The 25,624-nt window shown below is 45.2% G+C and overlaps 1 protein-coding gene across 2 annotated transcripts in view; it reads right to left on the bottom strand.

Annotated features, from left to right (window-relative positions):
• gpd2 (glycerol-3-phosphate dehydrogenase 2 (mitochondrial)) overlaps positions 1–25,624 on the bottom strand; it is a 231,470-nt gene that overhangs the window by 157,597 nt on the left and 48,249 nt on the right. For both annotated transcript variants that reach the window (XM_070875618.1, XM_070875619.1), the window contains exon 2: positions 19,991–20,100. In XM_070875618.1, coding sequence (XP_070731719.1) covers positions 19,991–20,092 — 102 coding nt within the window. In that variant the 5' untranslated portion in view covers positions 20,093–20,100. The remainder of the gene's footprint in view (positions 1–19,990; positions 20,101–25,624) is intronic.

Genomic DNA, 25,624 nt, shown 5'->3' on the forward strand with positions numbered 1-25,624 from the left:
CTCCATGTGCCCCATCACTAATTCCTCAGTCTCGTCCTGTAAGGGGCCAACATTTACTTTAGCCACTCTTTACCTTTTTATATATCTGTAGAAACTCTTGCTGTGTGTTTTTATATTTCGTGCTAGTTTACTTTCATAGTCTATCTTCCCTTTCTTAATTATTTTTTGAGTTATTCTTTGCTGGCTTTTAAAAGCTTCCCAATCTTCTGCCCTTCCACTAGTTTTGGCCACTTTGTATGCCCTTGCTTTTAATTGGACACTTTCCTTTATTTCAACTTTGCCACAGATGAAGCCAGTGTTATTAAGCGGGTGCTCGGCTTTGCCACTCTGGCTGGCTTCCCACGGGTGCAGGGCATCATCGACTGTACACGTGGCCATCAGGGCATTGCATCATCACCAGGTGTCTTTGTCAACTGGAAGAGCTTCCACTCCCTCAATGTGCAGCTCGTCAAGCATGTGGGCACAAAATTCACTGGCATCTGTCATGATTCTAGTCTTGCGCCAGTCCAACCTCCCTCAGCTCTTTGCTCCTTCAAAAAGATTTACCAGCTGGCTGCTTGGAGACAAGGGCTATCCAATGAATACGTGACTCATGGCACCCTTGAGGAAGCCAAGTGCTGAGGCCCAGGAGATATATAATGAAAGCCACATTTCCACCAGATGTGCCAGAGCAGACAATGCATTTCAGATGCTTTGACAGATCTCAAGGAGCCCTTCAGTACACACCACCCAGGGTTTCCAGAATCGTTATGGTCTGCACAACATAGCGCAGCAGCGAGGATTAGTGCTGCATGAGGAACTAAGCACAGAGCACACATCCTCTTTAGAGGAGGAGGAGAAGGAAGAACAGCATCAGCTGGAAGACGAGGAGGAGAGGGAGCAAGAGAAACCTGCGATCCAGATCCCACCAACACATTGCTGCCTGGGAGGCCAGGAATGGGCTCACCATGGCCAGATTTACTTAACTTTACGTATTACACCCATATGGCTGCCACACGCTGTGCCAGGTTGGCACCACCCATAGCAACACCATAAAGCATCCTTACAATGACCATTCCTTTCACACTGACCACCATTGCTGGAGGTACCGTTATGGCTCACCATTCACTCCAACTCACTAAAACATTTCCAAAGGTGCACACAAATTTGTCCATAATCGAAAAGTGGTGAAAAGAAAGATTTTTTATCTGCGACATCACAGTAATAGAAACTTTACAGAAACATTTAATAAAACACCCATGTCGCTCCCGGTACCTCACCAACATATCCATTCTTCACATCCAGTTGAATGTTTTAGCAGGTTATTAAACTGTGGATGGCATCACAGCCAAGCTCAATTCTGTCCTCATTTCACTTTCATCCGTGCACATTTCCAGCTTAGGTCACTGGATAGCAATCAAGAGTAGGAACCCTAGTCAATTTTCCCCTCTCTAAACCAGGGTGCCGAGACCAATCTTAGCACGATACCCCTATCGTCACCTCGGCTGAGATCAGCAATGTCAGCACGGACTGAGGATCCCATCTGATGGTTTCCTGGGCTGCATGGATCACCTACTCGCTGTGTGAACGATCAGGGCAGTAACCACATGTTTTCATATGCATATAATTTTATCTTGATGTTCTTGGTAATAGAGACACATTATGCATGCCTGTGGCCCTGAAATGTAAACACAGATCTTCCAAATTCCTGTACTGGGAGTTGAGTGTAGCAGTTTCATTCTGGCTATCAGTACTAATGAGATTGCAGTCTTAGAAACTGAACACTTTGGCATTGTCAAGTCAGGAAGAGTACATCTTGGAAAATAATGTCAACCTATGTGCCATGTTCTCGTAATAAGAAAGCCCTTTCTAGATCACAATTAATACTAGCATTTTTGGGCTATGTCCAAACATACAGAAAGGTCAACATTTCTCATTTAATTTAGAAAACATGCTGTTAAAGATGCGCTATCCCCCAGGCCATTTATATTCTGGTCACAGAAAAAAAATTAGAAATCCTCCTTTCATCCATTTGAATGTTCTTGGAAATATAATAATTTTTCACAAAACTGTACTTGGAATACAAAAGCAGCTTTTAAATACCGTAGTAACAGTACAACAAATTCCACCAGTAATATTTTATTCATATATGTGGGTTCAAAAATGTGTATTTTAAACTTGTATTCAATAAAAGGAATAAAAAAGTAGGTTACCTATATGATAGGGTCCTCATTGCTTGAGTGATGTGCATCCTCCACACACTAAGCGTTTGATAGGTTCTGGGGAGCCAAGTACTGAGCACACACAAAATGTCATCCCAATGTTGCAGATCGACAAGTGGTTTCCATCTTATAAAACCCCTAGTGCTAAACTGCAACTGACAGCTCATCACCAACCTCCCAAAAGCGATACCCCTGCCAAGCTTGGTGGTGTGCAAAACATTCAAGGAATAGAAGACCCTATCTGTTAAGAAATCTAGCTTTCTGCTTCATTCCACATCCTCCACACACCACAGAAACAAGCCAAAACAGTGCAAAATTAGTGGGGGGGGGGGGGGGGTTGGGAAAGAGGGGCCTGCATAGCATGGCAGCCATTACACCAGATGTCAGAAATAATCTGCCAATGGCCTGGTCATACACTGCAGTTAAATCCAGACAGTAGTATTTGGTATTTAAAATGTATGCCGGGCAATATTTCACTGCTTCTAAAAATATCTTGAATGCAAACTGGATGATGATTTGAGTAGGTTTTCAACTGAACTTTTAAATAAAAGCTTGTAACTTAATTATTTTTATGCAGAAAGCTCATTATAAGAACATAAGAAATAGGAACAGGAGTAGGCCTTACGGCCCCTCAAGCCTGTTCCGCCATTCAATAAGATCTGATCATGGACTCAGCTCCACTTCCCCGCCCGCTCCCCATAGCCCCTTATCCCCTTATCGTTTAAGAAACTGTCTATTTCTGTTTTAAATTTATTCGATGTCCCAGCTTCCACAGCTCTCTGAGGCAGCAAATTCCACAGATTTACAACCCTCAGAGAAGAAATTTCTCCTCATCTCTGTTTTAAATGGGTGGCCCCTTATTCTAAGATCGTGCCCTCTAGTTCTAGTTTCCCCCATCAGTGGAAACATCCTCTCTGCATCCACCTTGTCAAGCCCCCTCATAATCTTATATGTTTCGATAAGATCACTTCTCATTCTTTGGAATTCCAATGAGTAGAGGCCCAACCTACTCAATCTTTCCTCATAAGTCAACCCCCTCATCCCCGGAATCAACCTATTGAACCTTCTCTGAACTGCCTCCAAAGCAAGTATATCCTTTCATAAATATGGAAACCAAAACAGCACTCCATCCCCTTTGCAATAAAGGCCAAGATACCATTGACCTTCCTGATCACTTGCTGTACCTGCACAATTACCCCCAGGTCCCACTGTACAGTAAATTATGCTGAGAGAGAGAAAAGAGAGACAGAGATAGAGACTGCCCCACTATTTATAGTTAATCATTTTTTGATAAGATTAGTTTGTAGGTGAGTCAAATTCTAATTAGCTGCTGTTGCGTGCCAATAATTACATAAGCTGTGACCACTTTAAAAAAATATATATAACATTTTGTTGTTCAGGTTTTTATCCCAAAAATGTGTTCAGCCCTTTATTTCAATAAAATAACCTTTTGTTGAGTAATTTATGGAAGTATTCAGGATTGACAGGAAGACCCAAATGATGTAAAAATTGCTCAATTTATGAATTTGGCCAGTTGAAATTAAAAATACAATGTTATTAAAGTAGACATGTGATTACTTGCTGTTCCAGATAGGCAGAGAAGTCTAGCGCCCAAAAATCCATGAGTTGCAATGAGGGCCATGTGCCAGGTTCGTGCTCGCCAGAGTTCACTGGAAGGACACCTCATTACCAGGGGATAGGCGGGCACAGGCGACATTCTAGACACACTTCTGGATTTCCAACACCCACTTACCCATAGAAGCCTGATATTCCATTTACCCATGGAAGCCTGATATCCCACTTACCCATGGAAGCCTGATATTCCAGTGATCCAACCTTGGTCACTGTCTACCCCCATCACCGCCGCCCCCATGGTCACGGTCTACTACGCACCGTATATTCGGGGGATCATTTCTTGTTTTTTTTAATGTTGGGGGCTTCCTTGCAGGGAGGGGGTCAAGGGCACATTCCTGGAGAGGTCCTGCCCCATACAAGGCAAAAGGGAAACTGGGGGACTTTCACTAGTCTCTTGCCAGTCTTACAGTGGAAGACCAGTGAAACCCCCAAGGAGCATTGGCCCCTGGATATTTATTTATGCAGCTGTGATATTCATCTAAGTGAGCAACATTTTTACAGAAACTAATCACAAAAACCTGAAGCGATGATTGCAGAGTTCTATTAAAAAGTTACAAACCAGTTGCTGCCAGATCTTTGCCTTTCCTCCACTCCCACTGCGGACACACCCCAGGAATGCACTAGTAAGCAAAACCTCACATTCCATCCCCCAGTTCGGATATACCCCAGGTTCCCTTTGCATAGTGGCACCAAACTGCAGGACACTTCACTCCCATGCTGCCAAACCTCAGGACTCCCATCCATCCCAGTGCTGAGGCATGGCCCTTGTGCAACCAATGCTTACGATCATACTCCTGGTGCTGCAAAGCCCCGTAGAAATGGCGTAAAGGCTGTTTACACAATTTCTCTGAGTTTTCTGCAGTCTTATGCCGCAGTTCCAGCGAACGATCGTGGAACTCCCGAGGAAAGGTTCAAATATGGTACAGAATAAACATTAAGTGCACAAGTAAAGGAATAAATATAGATCATATATAGAAAGAAAATAAAGACCAAAGATTAATCAAGGGCACATTGCAGTTTTCAAAGAAAAATGAAGTAATGGAATTCACTCCCCAAAACACTGATAAAAATCTAATAAAAAGCCATGTAATAAAACATAATTTAACTTATAAATCAGTGTCCCTGATACATTGTGCACTATATTGCATAATACCCAAATTGTTACGATGTATATCCCTTGATTCAATGCGAGCAATATCATGGAAGATCTGCTAGTACGGCTTTCAAATACTATCTCAGCTGGAGATCAACTCAAGGATTGTAGTTGCGGGGAGGGGGGGGGGTGGGGGGTCGAGCGCTCGTCATAAACCAGCTGGTCGCCGCTATGCTGTGATACCGGTTGGTCACTTTGACCCCTCCCCCTGCGTTTGTCAGCAAGATACAGAAGAAGCTGGTGGACTTCTTCTGGAACAACAGGAAGCACTGGATCTCTGCTGCAGTTCTGAGTCTCCCGCTTAGTGTGCGTTAGCACCCAGGCTGCAACTTTCTGTCTTCAGACCTTGCAGAGATGCCTCTACATCGAGCCCCCTCCTAGATGGTGCGCGTTGGGACGTATTTCTTCCGCCAGCAGTACTGCCTCAATTCCGACACGCAGCTCCTGTTTGTGAGGATGGGGGGCATCAGGACCGCGATGCGGGGGGGGCTGCCTGTCTTTTACCAGGAACTCATCAGGGTCTGGAACAGAGTCGCCACCAAGAGCAGCTCTCCCTCGTCTGGAGTGGCAGCTGTCCTGCAGGAGCCGCTGCTCAGCAATCCGTACCTCCACGACCGCGGTTTTAGGTGGTAGGCAGACGAGAGGGTTGTGGCTGGTGAGGTGACCAGGATCAGGGACTTGCTCGATGGCGGAGGAGCGGGCTGGATGGCACCAGACTTGCTGGCACGGTGCCTAAACTGGGCCGACGTCCGGCGCGTGGCCAATGTCATCGAGTCGTTGAAAGTAGCGTTGGGCCCCGACTCAGTTGTGTCGAGGAGGCTCAAGCACATGGGGAGATCCTGTCCGAACTGACCCCCGTCCGGACGGAATTCATCGGCGCCAAGCCCCGAAACCTCCCTCGGGAGCCGGCGCCTCACAACTTGAGCCTCCTCCGGGAAATCCCCTCCGTGCCTTTCAGTTCTGCACGGAGGGGTTTCCTGTATTCTGCACCTTGCCATCCTCATTTGCCATCCGGACACGCCATGGCGTACCAGCTTGCCGTCCGGAGGAGGCGGGGGTCCCCAGTGGAGTGCACTCTACGCGAGAGTCCTCCCACTATTTATTGGGGACTTGGCCTTGAGAGTGGTGCGCGGAGCAGTCCCATGAAATAAATGTTTAAGTCAGTTCACGGGCTCCCAGGCCGCCAGCAATTTCTGCGGTCTAGAGGAGTCCCGTGTTCCATGTTTTTATGGAATGTGCGAGTTGCAGCCCCTATTCCATTATTTGAAGGAGCTGCTCCTCAAATTCTGGTTGCACTTCAGTCCTACACTCCTGATCTTTGGGCATCCTGTGCGGAGGGGAGCGGGTAGGTCAGAGGGCCTCCTCGTACGACTGTTCCTGGGCATGATCAAGGGGGCCATCAGCCGATCCAGGCAGCGGGCGGTCGAGGGGGTCGTCCAGCCCAACTGCCTGCCTCTCTTCCGTGGTTACATCCGAGCCAGGGTGTCCCTGGAGATGGAGCATGCGGTGTCCACTGGTACGCTCGCGGCCTTCCGCGAGAGGTGGGCACCAGAGGGACTGGAGTGCATCATCAACCCCGGCAACCAAATTTTAATTTGATTTTACATGTTTAAAGTTTAATTTGTTTATTGTGCTGGGTTTTAGTACCCCCCCCCCTGCCCCCTTTTTGCCAGGGGGCACTTGTATAATTTATGTTTCTGGTTTAAAAAAAAACAAGGGGGGGCACTTGATTTAATGATTATGTTTTACAAATGACAACAAAATAATTTAGTGGGGGAGGATTACAAGTCAAAAACAGCAAGCTGATTGCAAATGAGATATCAAAAATCCAACTAAAAGGTTATAAAGGATTTTGAAAGGATGGATTAGGACAAAAAGGTATGAAGAACAAACCGAACTGTTCTGATTCCCGGGATGGTGGGACTGACCTATCAAGAAAGACTGGATCAACTGGGCTTGTATTCACTGGAGTTCAGAAGAATGAGCGGGGACCTCATAGAAACGTTTAAAATTCTGATGGGTTTAGACAGGTTAGATGCAGGAAGAATGTTCCCAATGTTGGGGAAGTCCAGAACCAGGGGTCACAGTCTAAGGATAAGGGGTAAGCCATTTAGGACCGAGATGAGGAGAAACTTCTTCACCAAGAGAGTGGTGAACCTGTGGAATTCTCTACCACAGAAAGTAGTCGAGGCCAATTCACTAAATATATTCAAAAGGGAGTTAGATGAAGTCCTTACTACTAGGGGGATCAAGGGGTATGGCGAGAAAGCAGGAAGGGGTACTGAAGTTACATGTTCAGCCATGAACTCATTGAATGGCGGTGCAGGCTAGAAGGGCTGAATGGCCTACTCCTGCACCTATTTTCTATGTTTCTATGTTTTCTATGAAAAGAGGTGATTTATTTTATTTCACAAAGTATAGCTGAAGCTATTTGGGTGAATCAAGCTATTGACTCTAAATTGATCATTAGTACCTGTAACAAGCCTCAAGGTCAAGGGACCTATTAGAAGGAGGCAATCTGGGCACAAATTACAAGAGCAACTGAATTAGGATTTTACCTAAATGGATGCAATGCAAACATTGAGCACTACCCTTCTGACGAAGCTGGGATTTGAAGCATTGCCTCCTGAGTAGAATGGATACGTAACCCATCAACTTAACTACCCTCAGTCAAATGTAGATTTTATTTCACAAATATTCAATGGTGAACCATTTAGGGTTAAGGTTAGGGTAGTAGTATCCGAAAGCATTGGTTTCCTTATACAACGTATTAGTGAGGAAACGAGGGATAATCTGATACTAGATTTAGTTTTCAGTAATGACCATGATGCGGTATCAGACCTTAATGTGGGGGAACACCTGGGTAATAATGACCATATTATTACAGGTTGAACCTCCCTTATCCAGAACCATCCCTCATCCAGAACCATTCCTGGCCACCGGGTGGCACATGCGCAGAACTCCGACATGAACAAATTGAAGTCCTTCCTCGAACTCCCTCAATCGCTGGCCTGACCCAGTTATCCACCACATCACCCTCCCCCACCCCACCCCCCCCCCCCCCCGCCCCAATGATCTCTCTGCCGCACTCCCAGCCCCAATATCCCCTTGCTCAGTACCTGTACCATCCAATTTAACATGACCACCCTTCGTCCAGAAAAATCTCTGATCCAGAACAGGCCAGGTCCCGAGGGTTCCAGATCAGGGAGGTTCAACCTGTATTATATTCAACCAAAACTTCTGAAAATATAATACCAGTATTAGATTTCAAGAGGGCTACACTTGCAAAGATGATGTGAATCAGACTGATTAGGCGGTCCTACTGGGCTGAGAAAATAGCAACATGGAAAAAAATGGAATGCCTTCAATACCATCCTTATGAAAAGAAAAGCCATGTATGTCCTTAGAGCTAACTGGGCAGAACAAAGCCAAATTGGCTAAAAGATCATGCCCATAGACAAATCAGATTTAAGCACAAATACTTTTTTTTTTAAATCAGGAAAACCGGGATAGGTGCCAATCTTGATTAATGGCAACTAAAGCTATCAGAGTAGCCGCAGGACATTAGAGAGGAAGTGGTAGTAATAGCAAGTATTTTTCAGCTGTTTGGGGTCAGAGGACCATTAAAAGACTGCATAGGGCCAGTGAAGGATTCCTCAGGGCAGATTTGGGTGGGCTCCCAGGATGTAACAAAAGTTTTATATCGCAATCTTCACTACTAAAGGTGGCGCTGGGTTAGCAATAACACTTCATTCCTGTTGATGCTATAATTGAAAGCGCCAAAGTGGATGCAGATATAATCCTGGCTAGAAGTGGTGATCTCGAAATGATCAGGCTGACCGAGGGTGCTCAAAGAAATGGGGGCTGTGCTCTGTGAGCCACTTGCCCATATATTTAACAACTGGCTGAGATCCAGGATTGTTCCCATGGACTGGAGAGAGGCCAACATGGTGCTAATACTTTAAAAGGCCAACAAATCACAACTCAGAAATTACAGACCCATTAGCTTGACTTCGGCTGTTGGCAAATTGCTGGAAGAAATGAGCAGAGATCCACTGTAAAACTACCTCGACAGGGAACAGGTTACTGGGGAGGCTCAACCAGACTTCTGCAAAAGGTCATTTCTCACCAACCTGGTTAAATGGGTTTGAAGCAGTTGCTGGATTGGTGGATGTAGGAAGCCCAATTGAAATTATGCACCTTGATTTTTAAAAAGCTTCTGACAAGATGCCATACTATGGAAACAAGTTTCGGGCCTCCTTCAGAATGGCGCACTTCCGAGAGGCACGCCTGTTTGGTGGGATAAAAAGTGCGCCTAATACCTGCGGCGGCATTCTCCGATCCAAATCGGGCCCGTTCCAACTTGGCGCGGCATGGAAGCATCTGCGGGGGGGAAAGAGGCCAAAGCTTGGGGCCGATTATCTGCTGGCAGGGGGGGCGGGGCTAGCTCACAGAAGCAGTTTCGTGCCAGCAGCCCTGTGCGTGCGCGCATGCGCAGTGTGATACAAACATTGGCACTCGACCATTTTTAAAAGGTAAAGCAGGAAAAGTGCTGGGTTTTTTTTGTGGAGCTGTGGAAAGGCTGGTGAGTGAATTTTGTTGATTTTGTGTGTCTGAAGGAGTGCTTTTAGCAGCACTGTTGAAGAAATCACCTGCTGAAATCAGAGAGTGCTGCTTTTTGCTGCTAAACTTCCAGAACAAGTGCTGCATAGGTGCATGCAAATTAAGGACTGTGTGTTTTGAAAAATCAGAGTGTCAACTGAATACAGCAATGGAACAACGTCCACCAAGAACAAAGAATTTCTTGCATGAGGAAGTGGAGACATTAGTTAACGTCATTGAGCAGAGATGGCAGGAGCTAGATACCAGCAACAGAGGTCGCATAAAAGTGCCACCCAAAGAAATGAAGAAACGCTGGAACCAAGTTGCAGAAGATTACTGCGCAGTGGTGCAGACCAGGAGATCTGGAAGCCAGTGTAAAAAGAAATGGCACGACCTTGGTCAAGTAGTTAGTGTAAGTAATATTTTCATTTTTCAATGGAATCGTAATTGTAAATGTGACTATCTGTATATGTCCCACCCTGCAGAAAGACGCACTCTGTAAAAAGTTATATTTTAATCTTTGCAGAAGAAACTGACCCACAACAAAAGGGAAACAACTCGAACAGGAGGAGGCACGCCAAATCTGCATCCACTGACACCCTTGGAACAGAGGGTAGCTGCTATGATGAGTCGTACATGGAGAAAAGCAATCAGTACAGCACAAGCTGGGCTCGCAAGCGAGGAAGAGGGCAAGTCCTGAAAATGCATCATGGCCCTTCAAATCAACCTGCTGCCTGGCCATGTGTGAGAGTACTCATACCACCCATCCTGCCCCTTCCTCTGCTGCTAAATATTTGACTGTTCTGATATATTTTGCGGATGATGATGCCAATCCTGAAGATCCAGAACAAGAACCAGATGCGGACGATCCAGACCAAGGTTGGCTACAGGCGATGACTGAAATGTCTTCAGGCGAGGCCTTCCAACTTAATATTTATGAGCCCACATTAGTGTACATCAGTGTTTTAACTCCTTGCATAGGTTTTGATTCCACCTTCCATGGTTTCACAGATTCCGATGTTGCGGGTCCCAGTGGTGCTGCTGGTATAAATGGAGCAGTTTACAGACACTGCCCCACCATCCCAGCCCATGGCTCGCACTTGAATGCTGCCGCGAGGCAGACCCAGGCAGAGGAGAAAGAGATTGGAAACACGATCTCCTGAGATGCACCGTGCAACAGATGCGGCTCAGGTTGTGGCATTGGGTGTGGAGACCTTACCCGATCACTTGTGGGCAGCGTCAGTGCAGTGGGTGAAGAGGTGATGGTATTGATGGGAGAAATAGCAGTAATGACACAGGAAATGAGGGAGGGAATGTCTGAGGGAGTGCAACCGACGGCACAGGCCATCAGGGAGGGCCTGGGTGTAACTGCTGCAATAAGGGCACACAGCCCAGCCAATCAAATGACACTCCCATGAAGAAGTGAACATTCACAGAGATGGGGATGAGAGACGGTTGCAGCCTTTCTCTGCTGCTTTTGTTCTTAGAAACATAGAAACATAGAAAATAGGTGCAGGAGTAGGCCATTCGGCCCTTCTAGCCTGCACCGCCATTCAATGAGTTCATGGCTGAACATGCAACTTCAGTACCCCATTCCTGCTTTCTCACCATACCCCTTGATTCCCCTAGTAGTAAGGACTTCATCTAACTCCTTTTTGAATATATTTAGTGAATTGGCCTCAACAACTTTCTGTGGTAGAGAATTCCACAGGTTCACCACTCTCTGGGTGAAGAAATTCCTCCTCATCTCGGTCCTAAATGGCTTCCCCCTTATCCTTAGACTGTGTCCCCTGGTTCTGGACTTCCCCAACATTGGGAACATTCTTCCTGCATCTAACCTGTCCAACCCCGTCAGAATTTTAAACGTTTCTATGAGGTCCCCTCTCATTCTTCTGAACTCCAGTGAATACAAGCCCAGTTGATCCAGTCTTTCTTGATAGGTCAGTCCCGCCATCCCGGGAATCAGTCTGGTGAACCTTCGCTGCACTCCCTCAATAGCAAGAATGTCCTTCCTCAGGTTAGGAGACCAAAACTGTACACAATACTCCAGGTGTGGCCTCACCAAGGCCCTGTACAATTGTAGCAACAGCTCCCTGCCCTTGTACTCAAATCCCCTCGCTATGAAGGCCAACATGCCTTCTGTAGTAACGTTTTTCAAATTGAAATTGTTTTGTAACTTTATAACTTAAGTGATCTTAGGGTTTTTAAGTGATCTTATAGTGTCAATGTTCTCACATTTTGTAACTTATTTAATTTTGCACCTAAAAAGTGATCTTGAAGTTTAAGTGATCTTAAGAGTGTAAGATTTTTCACACTGAAATTGTTTTGTAACTTTACAAGTTTATAAGTGATCTTAAAGAGTCATATTAAAAAGTAAAGTTTGATACAACAAATATTTTATTACACTAACATGAACTTTTCAATAAAATATTTTTCCATTAACACAACACAACATTGGGACAACTCCAAAGAATAAACATGTCCATGCGCAACAGTGGTCGCAGAGCCCTCAGGCATCAGTAATTGAAGCGTTCACGGATGAGCTGCTGGCGCAGGGCTCGAGCAATCGTTAAAGGAGCACGATGGACGGCCCTCCTCCGACCTCGTGCTCCGGCACCAGGCACTTGCATGCTTTTCTGATCATCGTTATCATCCTGCTCTTCCAAATTACTATCATCAGGCACTCGCCCCTTATGTGGGTCTTCTGGTTCCACTACCAGCTCCTGCTGCCTCATGATGGCCAAGTTATGCAGCATGCAGCACACAACAGTGAAGTGACCGACAATCTGAGGAGAGTATTGCGAGTGGCCTCCTGTTTCAAGATGCCAATGGTCCTCTCTATGATGCTGTGCGTCGCAATGTGCGACATGTTGTATTGATGGTCAGCTTCTGTCCGTGTTACGCATAGGGGAGTCATGAGCCAGGTGGCCAGGCCGTACTCTTTGTCTCCCAGTAGCCAGCTCTGCTATATTCAATATTTTATTGAAAAGTTCACATTAGTGTAATAAAATATTTGTTGTATCAAACTTTACTTTTTAATATGACTCTTTAAGATCACTTATAAACTTGTAAAGTTACAAAAGATATAACGCTGTCGCACAGGATGAACGCATCATGGGTGTTGTCAGGGTATCTCGCAGCGACTGACATGATGCTGCTTGTTGTCACACAAGAGCTGCACATTAATGGAGTGGAAACCTTTTCTATTCCTGTACTGCTCGGAATCCTCCACAGGTACTCGCAAGGCGATGTGGGTACAATCAATGCACCTTTGGGAAGCCAGCAATCCTGGAGAAGCCCACAGCCCTGTCATGCATTGCTTGGCCGGTCATAGAAACATAGAAAATAGGTGCAGGAGTAGGCCATTCGGCCCTTCAAGCCTGCACCGCCATTCAATGAGTTAATGGATGAACATGCAACTTCAGTACCCCATTCCTGATTTCTCGCCATACCCCTTGATCCCCATAGTAGTAAGGAATACATCTAAATCCTTTTTGAATATATTTAGTGAATTGGACTCAACAACTTTTTGTGGTAAAAAATTCCACAGGTTCACCAATCTCTGGGTAAAGAAGTTTCTCCTCATCTTGGTCCTAAATGGCTTACCCCTTATCCTTAGACTGTGACCCCTGGTTCTGGACTTCCCCAACATTAATAAGAACTTAAGAACATAAGAATTAGGAACAGGAGTAGACCATATAGCCCCTCGAGAATGGGAACTTAATGAAGTAATTCCTCCACGCATACAGTGCAGCCGCGACCTGGTAAACACAGGCATGTATTGCACGTTGAGAGATGGCGCACACATCTCCAGTTGTAGCTTGAAACGATCCTGAGGCATAGAAGGAAAGTGCAGCTGGTACCTTCACTTCAACAGACAAGGCAGTCGGCGTTCTACTTCTGGGCTGCAAATCTGTTCTCATCAAATCATAGTTCTCAATGACAACTTCTCTTCGGAAACACAGCATTTTGACACAATCAGCCTCGCTCATGTCCTGTTACGAATGCCTGGCTCGATATTTCCGACGTGGGTAAGGTCTCCTGCCCATCAGTCTTCAGGCTATGATGTTCCTGGTGCGGTGAGCTCTAATCAATTCTCTCCTATGCAGTGAATTGATGGAGAACCATTGCATAATCCGTGGTGTTGATAATGGAGCACCCATACTTGAATTACAAATTTAACTTTTAAACTGGCTGACTGGCTGGCTGACTGACTGGCTGGCTCTCCCTCCCAGTGCTTTGTCCCCGGCCGAACGGTTTGAATCTTTGCAGCTCGAAGGCTGCTTCAGACAGGTAGGTAAATTCAATGTATTTTTTATTTTCTTTATTTATCTATAATTTATTATTCAGGATGGCTCTTTATTTGTAGAAGTGAAACTGTTAAATGCTTGTAAAGTTCCATAACTTCTCTTCCCCACACACCCCCCTCCCCCTCCCCCTCTCTCATTCTCTACGCCTAATTCCTAAAGTGTAGGCAAGGTTTTTCTGAGCGTACAAAAATCTACACTTACTCCATTCCAAGTTAGTTTGGAGTAAGTTTTCGTTGCCTAAATTTGCAAAACATAACTAAGTGGCTGGACACACCCACTTTTGAAAAAAAAAATCTGTTCTACAATGAAACTATTCTAACTCACTAAAACTGGAGCAAATTAAATGCCGAGAATTGCAATTTCCAATTGCTCCATTCTAAACTAGTTGCTCCAAAAAAATAGGAGCAATTCAGGCCGAAACTTAAGCCCAATGGGGGGAATTTAAAAAAAACAAGTGGGTTGGGAGTGGGGATAGTTAATGTGTTAAAACTATGAATCCCAACCTGAACCCACGTCCAACCCACCCACCCAGTTTTAAGAGAGTCATGATGGAGGCGTGCAGCCAATCTGCTGCCAGGTGGGCAGTCTCTTGAAATATTATAAGAGACTGGAAGCCTCTTCTTTAACCTCCATTTTGTGTTTAACTGTAGCTGGTCGGGTTTTACACACTTCGCAAGACCCAGCAGCAACAGCAAGGCGAGGACTGCTGCATCCAGGAGGCAAGTGCCTTTATACCCACATCCTGGATCCAGGATCCCTCTGGACACCCACCTCCACAATCGGAGACCTCCCCCCCCTCACCCCACAAGACCTCCCCCACCCCCCCGCGCTCCTCCCAGCCCCTGATCTTCTATAGACCCCTGTTCTCCCGGGTTTCCTGACCACCTCAGGGCCTGCCCTCACCCCCAACCCACCTTCCCCATTAAAATATGTTACTTTATAAAACGGAGTTCTGTGGGCTTAGCGAGCAGATTTTGCTATAAAGAATTGGTTGCATTCTCATAGAATGTTTTTACTGATGATTGTTTTTTATAGTTACCAGCTACGACAAGGATCAGTGTTATGACCTTTGGTCTGCACCATCGTTATCAATCTGGATGAAGGCATTGAGGGAACTGCCAACAAATTCACGGAAGCTATAAAGATAACGTAGGGCGTTAGGACCGTGGATTCGAAAAATAGATTACAGGCAGGTATGGAGGTGAATTTTATTGGCCCGAAAACTGCGGCCTCTCGATGTGTACAAAGTGCGCTTGCTCCCGAAGAGGCCTCGCAAATGTCGGTTCTCGGCGCACAATGCGCATGTGCAGAGGACCAGCTTCTGCGATCTGTCAAACCCATGACAGATTGTATGCATCTCCGGGAAAAGGACATTCGCGGGGGCAGAAATTTACGCTATTTGCCCAGCGAATGTCCTTTGAAATCTTACGCCTGGGTAAAAGCATACATATAGCCTACTTTTACCAGCGTAACAGTTTTAAAACATAAAAATTAAATTTTATCACTAATTTTTATATTAAAAACCTTGTCCATTAAGGCAAGTTTATTTTTAACCCTATTAAAACATTTTTAAAAATGTCACAAAAATATTTTTTTTCCTCGAACATTTAATTAAATTCAATTTCAATTCATTTTAAATATGGGAGGTGTTCTTTTAATTTATTTATTGTGTTGTGTTTCTGGGGGTATTCTCATTAGTAATGGCAGCTCGTACAAACAGAGCTTCCATTATTATCAATGAGAATACTCCATGTTCATTGGTAGTCCAGGCCCACATGTTCCCAGGTTGCGTTTATGTTCCTGGGATGCGTGAGCCCAAAGCTGGGCTGCTCATCTTGTTCTCGGACTACAAGTCTATGTTCCTCCGAGACCACCAGGTACTTTCGGAAAAACATTTTAGGTCGGAGGCATCTGCCCGCAGGAATCCTCCGACCATAATTTTCGGGCCAATATTATATTTATTTATTATTACGTTTTATTATGTTAAAGGCACTATATAAATACAAGTTGTTGTTGATGGGGGAAATGGACCCATGCTTGGCAGATATTTAATATAAATAAGCGTAGTGTTATGCACACAAGTAGGGTCAACAAAAAGCACGTGTCTACGATGCAGTAACTCAATCTCTGAAGGTCCATGATGAGTGCTGCCTTGCTATTGCAAAGGCAAATAAAGTGCAAGGATGTGTTACCAAGACAATTAAATACAAAAAACAAAAATACTATAATATCTATGTACAAGGCCTTGGTTAGGTCTCATTTAGAATACTGTATCCAGTTTTGGTCCATTCACATGGTAGGAGTCCCTCGAAGCGGTACAGAAAAGGGCCACTAGAAGGATACCTACCTTTAAAGTCCCTTAGTTACCACGATAGGTTTATCATGAAGCGTAGATTTGAGTTAGGTCTTTAAAACAAATGAATATATTAGGTGCAGTCTATTTGGATTGTCTATTTGGGGTGGATTTGCACTATCTGGCGGCCAACTGGCAGAGTATGTTGGTCGTCGGGAAGCCCAGTCCATATCGAGGGTCGGACCTCATTAACATATATATGACAGGCTGTAGGCACTGAATGAGCGTCCCGATGCAGCTATCCGACTCTGGGCTGGCACAGTATCAAGCAGCCCAAAGTTTGATCCGACCAGGACAAAACATAGGTCCGCAGAGATTTGAGATCATGGAAGAGGGAAAGCCTGGAGAGGCATTGGTCCGCATTGTTCTGGTGACGCCAGAAGGAGCACTTCCACTTTTGAAAAGAAAGGACAGAGCAAAATGAATGTTGCAATTTGACCTGAAGCAGGGAAAGGCACTACTTTAAGTCATAATGGTGGCATCCTTGTCACAGAAATGCCAAGTGAACAGTAAAGTACACTGGAGAGTAGGCAAGGGAACTTGCAAGAGGAGGAGAGCTGGCACTTAGCCAGCACAGTAAATAAACTATGCAGGATGCTCCTCACAAGTTACAACATATTTCCAGCATAACTCCATCAGACAGGAGTAGAAAATTATACAGGGGCACCTTCTTTCTTTACATCTGCTCTCAGGATGTGGGAAATGTTGGCAAAGCTGCATTGTAATTGCCTACCCTAGTTGCTCTGAGGAGGTGGTGGGCCTTTTCTTTGAACCGCTGCAGTTCTTGCTTTTACGATTGTGTTCTATAACAACGGTTTATAGCTGAATGGCTTGCAACTGGAATTAAGATTTTTTACAATACTCAGCAGCTTTGATGGTAATTTTTCCTGCTGCTAGACCCGAATTATCAAAATTTATTAAATTCAGTTTCACAATTTTCCATGGTGGAATTTGAAGTCATGGGCCCAGTAATGTGTTTCGGGCACTTAATAGCTTCCAATATGGTGGCTAGGAAGTACACGCTCATTATGAGCCAGGAGTGCGCCACCCACTATATGGCACCTTTGCTGTGGCTCATCACTTAAGTATTATTATACCACCAAATCAATATTCATAGTGTAATTTAAATGTATTTCCGTGATGGCTTGTCAATCATACATTGTATCTGTACAGAGGGGAGGAAATGCCTCTATGCACTATTCATTTTGCTCTGTCCTTTCTTTTCACAAGTGGAAGTGCTCCTTCTGGCATCACTTGAACAATGTGGAAGCTTAAAAGGAGCATTTCTTTCTGGTCAAGAAACTAGAAAACAATAAAAAAGAGGAAAACTAAGGACTTAAGATTTTATTTATGCCACTCACAGGTGGCAAAATGAAGACTGCCACAGTGCCAAGGCTGGTGCACATCCTAAAAATGAATTAAATACTAAGTTTCCTCTATTGTTCTTCCTAAAGTTCAAATACATGTTTTCTCTCTGCATCTTCACGATTTGTGTCACCAAATCATTAGTTTTCAATTTCTCTCATCTCTTTTCAACATTGGTGGTGTCCTTACTATTGGATTTGCCCCAGGAAAAATAGAAGGAATAAAGGGGGGAAAATTTAGGTTGTTTGCACCTCCTTTAGCACAGGATGCAAACGATATTTGGCCCATGCGCGGCACCGCTACCGACTCCCGTGAAACTCCACAGGAGTTTAGCGGCAGCGCCACGGGCCGCTGCACCAGCGATGATGAGGTCATCACAGTGTACAGCAACCCGCTTTTCGCCCCGGAGCGAAAATTCAGAAGTGCCCCGTGAGATTGCCGCAGGCAACACCCACGACAGCTTTGTGGGACGCGTACTGGGCTTTAGGCCGCTCGCAGGAATAGGGAGGCCATAAGAGATGGCAAGGTCAAGGGAGTCATGAATACGGGTTGGGGAGTTCACATGGAGAGAGAGATTAAGGGAGGATAGGAAGGTAGTGATCTCAGGAGGAAGGAGAGAGAGCATGATGAATTGAGATGGGGGATGAAATCACCGAGGATGAGAAGTCGCTCGGTGCAGAGGCTGAAGGAGGAAAGCAGTGAAGATATTTTGGTGATAAAATTTTTATCACACCAACGGAACTTGGTAAAAAGAGACTTAAGTCAGAAATTAATTGAAATTATAAAAGTTTACCACCTCAACGGGAGCAGAAATGGAGTACCTGGCCAACACTAATGGATGGGACAAAGTGCTAAGATAACCATATTTTTCAGTGCCCGAGTTGTTTAAAATCTAGTCAAACAATTTTTAACAAAATGAAGATGTCTTTACTGGCACAAAGTTTGCTCAGCCATTCCATCCTCAGACAGGTACAAGATAGCAAGGACCAATAGAGCACAGAAAGTCAAGATAGTTGCTACTATCTCACAAGTGTAAATATATCAGCCACTCGTAGATGTAGATGGTTACAACAGGAATGGCTTACATCCAAGAAATTAGTGAGCCAATGTCCTTCTTGTTTCTGCAGGTGAACTGTTCTTCACTGATTCCAACTTGGGAGAACTGTGATGTGGGTGCAGAACACTGGATCTTCAGGCAAAGAGAATTAATGCCAGAACCACCAGAGATATCCCACCCAAAGACTTCATCCCTCATTGTGCTTATGGGAAAATTGTGACCCAAGAAGTTAATTTTAACACATCTATCTTCAGAGACATTATGACTGATCTTAACCCACACACCCGACAAGAATGGGGCATGCGAGATGTTTAAACAGAAGCATCGTCCTGCCCTCCGGGTTGGCACCACACTTGTATCCATCGCCAGCCTCACTGTCTTCAAATCAAGACTCATTGCATTTGTGTCACCAAATCATTAGTTTTCAATTTATCTCATCTCTTTTCAACATTGGTGGTGTACTTACCATTGGATTTGCCCCAGGAAAAATAGAAGGAATAAAGTGTAAGTTTGATTGCCACTAAATATGTTCTTATGGTGCGAAGCTAAAGAAATGGGAGCAGGAGTAGGCCGAATGGCCCCTCGAGCCTGCTCCACCATTCAATAATATTATGGCTGATCTTCAACCTCAACTCCACTTTCCCGCCTGATCCCCATATCCCTCAATTCCTTTAACTGGCATGTTTCAGGCAGCGTTCGAGGCCCTTGCCACAGGCAAGTAAGGATGCCATAAATATGCAAAGCAGTCGGAGTCCTATGATATAAATAGTACTCTGACACAATTTTAACGCATAGTATTGTGACCCACTACCGCTGGCAAAAGATAAGGGCAGGTTCAGAAGAGTGGTGGGAAGGCAAGATTTTTTTTGGTTTCCTTGTGGGCCAGAAGGAGATGTTTGAATCAGCTACTAGCACATATAAAACTTGTCCAGAGACCCGGTTTACGCCCTGCCTGATTTTACATTCCATTGGCTTCATGTGCCACACATGCTCTGGCCATTAGTAATTGCATTAAGCAGCCTAACATGTATGTATGTATGTATGTATGTAGTCTTGCCCCATGATTGCACCCACCGCACCTCCCTCCCCTTAACTTACCCGCACTGGTGGGCTCCGTGCTGGAGCCACCGGTGTTATGGTTCTCTGCGATTGGCAAGCTGCTTAACATGTGCAAGCAACTCACCGATGATATGGAAACAAGGCCCAAGCCTGAGGGTCCACCTCATGCCCGATGGAATCAGACACAGGAGAAGCTGTCCCTATAAATGTACCTTTTGCGTATTTGTAGAAGAGAAGGTACAAAGAAAAACGTACCTGATTCGACCTGTAGTCTGCTATCTGAGAGAGACCGAAGATTGTTGTCAGGGTACTACCCCCAAGAAGAATTGTTCCTCCAGCAATCTTTCGGAACGCCATCTTTTTTTCTGCAATACAGGATTACAAAATTAAGTTTCTCTAGAATCCTTTTGCAAACATGCAAATTTCCCAGAAGTTACTGCAACTGTGATACATGGATAGAAAAATCATGAGACATACACTATGTCTGTATTGAAAATTTATACAACTTAGCATTAGGCTACAAGTTACTGACCTTTCATGCATATGAAATAAATCAAGTAATGGAAAGTTACTGCTGAGCACCCTGGTACATATGCAGCTAGTAACTGGGGTCTAAAAGTCAGAGGGCTTGAAATTCATGAAAAACCGCTATCGCCGATATTTGAGGATCGAGTTTTTTTTCAGCCTTGCACGATGGGTTTTTGGCGCCGAAATAAACCCGGACTTTCTGCGCATACGTGCTTTTTCTTTTCCCCGCGATTCTGGTCAGGATCAGGGTGTGCCCGCTCTCGGTCATCCATTTTTGAAAGAAAAGAGATGCAGCACAATGATCTCAGCAGGCAGAGGGCCAGGAAGTTCAGTCTGGATGTCCAAGAGGCACTTGTGGTTGCCACAGAAAGTCGATGGCGGGGGGGGGGGGGGGGAGAAACGAGTTTAGTCGGAGGGATCGTGGTAACCCCACACCCCCCAACTGTTGCAAGGTTATGGACTGCTGCTGCTGAGAAGGTGTCCTCGGCAGATATACCCAGGGACTTCCAGCAATGCAGGAAGAGGTGAAATGACTATTGCGGGGTCGCGAGTGTAACTAATATTTTTATTCATATACTCCTTGATTACTTACATTGTAATTCTGACACATGTTGCTATAGGTAGGCATTTAGTGTTGCACCTTATTTGCCAAGAATAATCTTTACACATTATTAAGATTGCCTTCTGAGATCTTAAAAGATGTTTCTGCACTTCGATGTCTTCCTCGTGAACAACGTGCAGCTTCCAGGGCCATAAAACAGGGAACTGTATTAAATGCACACAGCATGGTACAAGTACTTTGATGGCTATCTGTGTGTGCCACAAGAGCAGACGGGCCCTCTAGTAACCATTGCTACTGTCATTTTTGCAAAGAAATCTGGCTCACAATTGGCGTGAACACTGATGGACAGGCGGCGGTCCACCCAGCACGTCACCTCTGACTGACCTGGAGGAACGCGTGGCAGCCCTGATTGATCCTCCATGGGCACCAACTACCCGTGGTTGGAACGGAGGGCAAGTCCTGCAAAATCCCCAGGCTGGGTTGGGTTCATGTCATGTAGTGCCAGCAGACTCGGGTTCGGGTAATGTCATGTAGTGTCTCTCGACGACATATAATGCAGTAGTGGTGGGTCTTCAAACAAGCCTGCGCTATGTGACCATACTCATGAAACCCTGCCCCCTCCCCTGCTGCTAACCACTCATCAGTTGTTTTCTATTTTGCAGATACGCCTCATCGCCACATGCAAGCCTCCACCTCAGCCCATTGTGTGCGGGTCCAAGAGGAAGAGGAGGATGAGGGGCGCGCTAAGGACCCATTGGAAGAACATGCTTAAGCTGCTGCGGGGGGGGGGGGGGGGGGTGGGGGTGGAGGAAAAGAGGTTGGGGGTGGAGGGGTCAGCACATCTTTTAGCTGCAGCCATAACTTCCTTGGAGGAAGCCATGTTTCTAGGCTTTGCCACTGCCGAGGCAGCAGGTCCAAGTGGTGTGCAGCAATGCATCCCCAGGGTAGAACTCCGTCTCTACAGAAGTTGAGTCGGCAAAGCCGGTCTGCTGAAAGACAGGCAGACGCAAACCTGGACATGGGAGCGCTTCGAATTGGGTCGAGAGCTCCTCCAGGCCCTGGGTGGCATTTCCGGCAACATCGCTGCACATGTCGCAGATGGTTGCTGCAATCCGGGACAACACCGAGGCAGTCAATGCCCTGCGGCAATTGATGGTCTCGACTTTTGGCACTGCAGGCCCCAGTGTCATACCACCCAGACCGACAGCACCCGAGTGGGGAGGCAGAACAAGAGTCTTCCGACTCAGAAGCCGGGCCTTCCATAACCAGAACTTCTCCAGGGAATCCACACATGGCGTCTCCATCGTCTCTCCCCCGACAACAGCAGCACTCTGCATGCCTTGCTGCACAACATACTGGTCCCAATGCGGCTAAGGGGAGGAAGCAAGTGGGGGGGGGGGAAAAGAGGGTTAAGATCAGGGCGGGGAGAGGTGGCTGCCGTTAAAAAGAAGTTTGGTGCGGGGGGGGGGGGGGGGGGGGGGTTGTTGTTTTGGTTATTTGATTAAAGAGTTCTTTAACTATCACTATCAAAATTAAAATGTACAAAGTTTTCAACAATGTTCAAATGTTTCAAAAAATGTAAAAATGTTTTATAAATCCTTTTGTTCAACTTAACCATTCTTGTACAGTCTCTCATTTTTTTTTTAGACTAAGAGGGGTAATAGTCAACATGGTGGGATAGAGTGGCCAGGCAAAGGTGAAACATAACTTTCACTGTTCAAGCAAAGCGTTGATTTAATGAGTTGTTGACGTAAGAGTTTGCAGTGGCGAAAGCTCCACGAGGACTCCCCTGTTTTGGGGGTGGTGATGGTGGCATGGGTTCATCGCCAGGCTCCTCGTCCTCCTCCTAATCGTCGTCCTCCTCTGCTTCCTCCTCCCTCCCGTCCCCACCCTGTCCTCCTCCCCTCTCTCCTCAGGTAGTCCTGCAGACCCCAAAGGCAATTCCTGTCCCCTAATGATAGCTAAGTTGTGTAACATGCAGCATACCGCAATGAACTCAGCCACCTACTGAGGGGAGTATTGCAGGCAGCCTCTAGAGTGGTCCAAGCATTAGAAGGGCTGCTTGAGCACGAATTGTCTTTTCGATGATATTGCGTGTGACTATATAGTAATGCTCTGCTTCTGTCTGAGTTCCGGGGGGGGGGGGGGGGGCGGGGGGCATCATGAGCCAGGTGTTGAGGCCGTAATCTTTGCCCCCGGCATCCAGCTCTGGCCTTGTGGCTGACACTCAAACAGGTCAGAGACAGTGCTCGCATGCAAGATGAAAGCATCATGGATACTCCCTGGAAACTGGGCATTGACCGCCACGATGTGCTGCGTATGGTCGCAGACAATCTGTACGGTCAGGAAGTAGAATCCCTTTCGGTTTCAGTAAACCTCTGGCTACTGTAAAGGTGCCCTGAAACTTGGGGAAGCCAGCATTTCATGCAAAACCCACAGCCATCTCATTCTGTACCTCCTTGATCATTGGGAAGTTTATCAAATCCATCCTGCGTGCGTACAGTGCAGTAGTCACTTGGCGAATGCTGCAATGTGTAGCGTACTGCGAGATGGAGCATATGTCCCCAGCTGATGCCTGATAGAAGCCGGAGGCATAGAAGGCAAGTGCCACAGTGACCTTCACCTAGACGGGCAGTGCAGTCCTGTTGGTGCTGGTGGGCTGCAGGTCTGCCTTATGACCTGGCATATCTCTGAACACCTCTTTTCGAAAGCGCAGCCTTCGAATGCACTATGCGACAGACAGGTGCAGGTAAGAGCGCTGTTCCCTGAAAGCTCGTTGGGGGTAAGGCTCCTTCCCCATAAGTCTGCGAGCTCTTTGATTACGCTCATAATGCTCTTGAATAAATCTTCTTCCATCTCTATTCTGCATAGAAAAAGTAGCTAGCATTATTGGCAAAGATATTATAGGCCCTATTCCTTTAAACGTCCTTCAATGTGCTCAAATAGTCTTTAAAACCAACTATGAACTCACATAAAGCTCAGTATGTAAAACGCAGCCTTCGCTCAAAATCTTTTTATGCACTGAACCTTTGCTCAGTTTTTTAAAATGGAGTCATTGCCGCTAGGTGCATTGTGGGTCCGAGCAGGTAAGACTTCAGTTTTCACGTTTTTTTTGGCCGGCGGTAAAAATGGCGGTATCAATGAAATTACCACTGGCGGTAATTTGTGGCATTGCACACCGACTGACGTAATTAAAAAACGGGCCGGCGGTATTTTTTTTAAATCGCCGGCGGATAACCACTGACAAATTTCCCGTCAGCGGTAAATTATTATATCCGCCAAAAAGCGGCGGTAAATGGGTGGAAAGCTGTTGAATTTCCAGCCAAATGCCTTATATCATAAGAAATAGTTATCTCAAGAGTAAAGAATATACAACAGCTAGTAGTTGCTTTTTTCCTTTTGCGTATTACAGTACATTCATATGCATGCGTGATCATGCTGCCCTCTTCTTGTATGAGACACATACTAAGTTCCATCCAATTACTAGCCATTCACCTGAAAGGCATGCTATTTTCAAACAAATACAAATGCAAACAGCAAGATCCTGCATTCTGGAGGCCATTTAAGACCAGACACATTCAGTTGTATTATATGAAGTTTTCAAAGGTCACTCATACAAAGATTAATGTATATTTGCACAATTTGATTGACTTGTGATATTTGTAAAGTTGCACTTTATGGACTAGCACACTATATATGTTTAATGCACTTTTATATTATCTTAAAAACAACTCGAGTAACCATAGATACTCGGGAGTATAATAGGATTAAAAAAAAATGTATTACATGCAGCATTTACTTAGCTAGCTACAAAATATAGAACCGGAAAAAGGATATAGGAAGTTCTATTAAACAGAACATACCTAACCGCAGAAACACTGTACCTACCTCTCATTTTATCAAACTCCATTCACCACAAATTAAATTCCCAGGAGTTCGGAGTAGTACCAAAGCTTTACCTTGGCTGCTGCTGAAACGATCTTTAATGTGAATGCAACTTTGGAAATTACAGAAGATTAACCAAAGCACGGCTATTTTTACACAATATTAATTAAATTAATTGTGGAAAATGTAGCATCACAATAGCCCAAACCTACATTTCAAAGCTAATTTGAGGATAGGGAGTTTACAGAGCTTTGAATTACTGAAGGAATGATTTGTGCTATTTATTGCGGGGGGAGGGGGGGGGAGCGGCAGGGGCGGGGGAAAACAAGGGTAGAAACATAGGGGGAAAAGAGAATAAATGAAAATAATTTTTCTTTCAGATCTGAGCAGGTATGATTGAATATTAATGATAAATTCAGATGTGCTCTACAGCAGGGAATTGAAAATAGTCCTGTTAATTGATGGTCCCAGCATGTAATCTCCCCTTCAGATTGCCTGACTCATTCTCAATTCCTCGGTAGAATGCATGCAATACATTAATAACTTGAACAGTATCCCTATAGTTAGGTCAGTGAAGAATGCAAAATTAGGTGCAGGATAAGATTATTCTGGTGAACAGAAAGCGGGAGACAGGAAAATGCAACACTTTGATAAACATAATACTAGTTACTCTAACAATGGCGCAGAAATACCATTGCAATCCAAGGGTTAAGTGCACCAGCACCCTATTGGGTAAAAAAAACCACAAGATTTTATACAAACTCTAAAATACAGAATACCTATCAAGCAAAGCAGAAAAGCAGCAAGTCTGGCTTTTGATCTGGCTTCTCACTGCCAACACTCTTCACTCTTCACTCTTACCACCAGGCGTACAATGACCTGTAGTCAATTGCTGTCTGTTTTACACCCTGCCC

Source organism: Pristiophorus japonicus, chromosome 3, assembly GCF_044704955.1.
Source record: "Pristiophorus japonicus isolate sPriJap1 chromosome 3, sPriJap1.hap1, whole genome shotgun sequence".
In the NCBI taxonomy this organism is placed as follows: Eukaryota; Metazoa; Chordata; class Chondrichthyes; family Pristiophoridae; genus Pristiophorus; species Pristiophorus japonicus.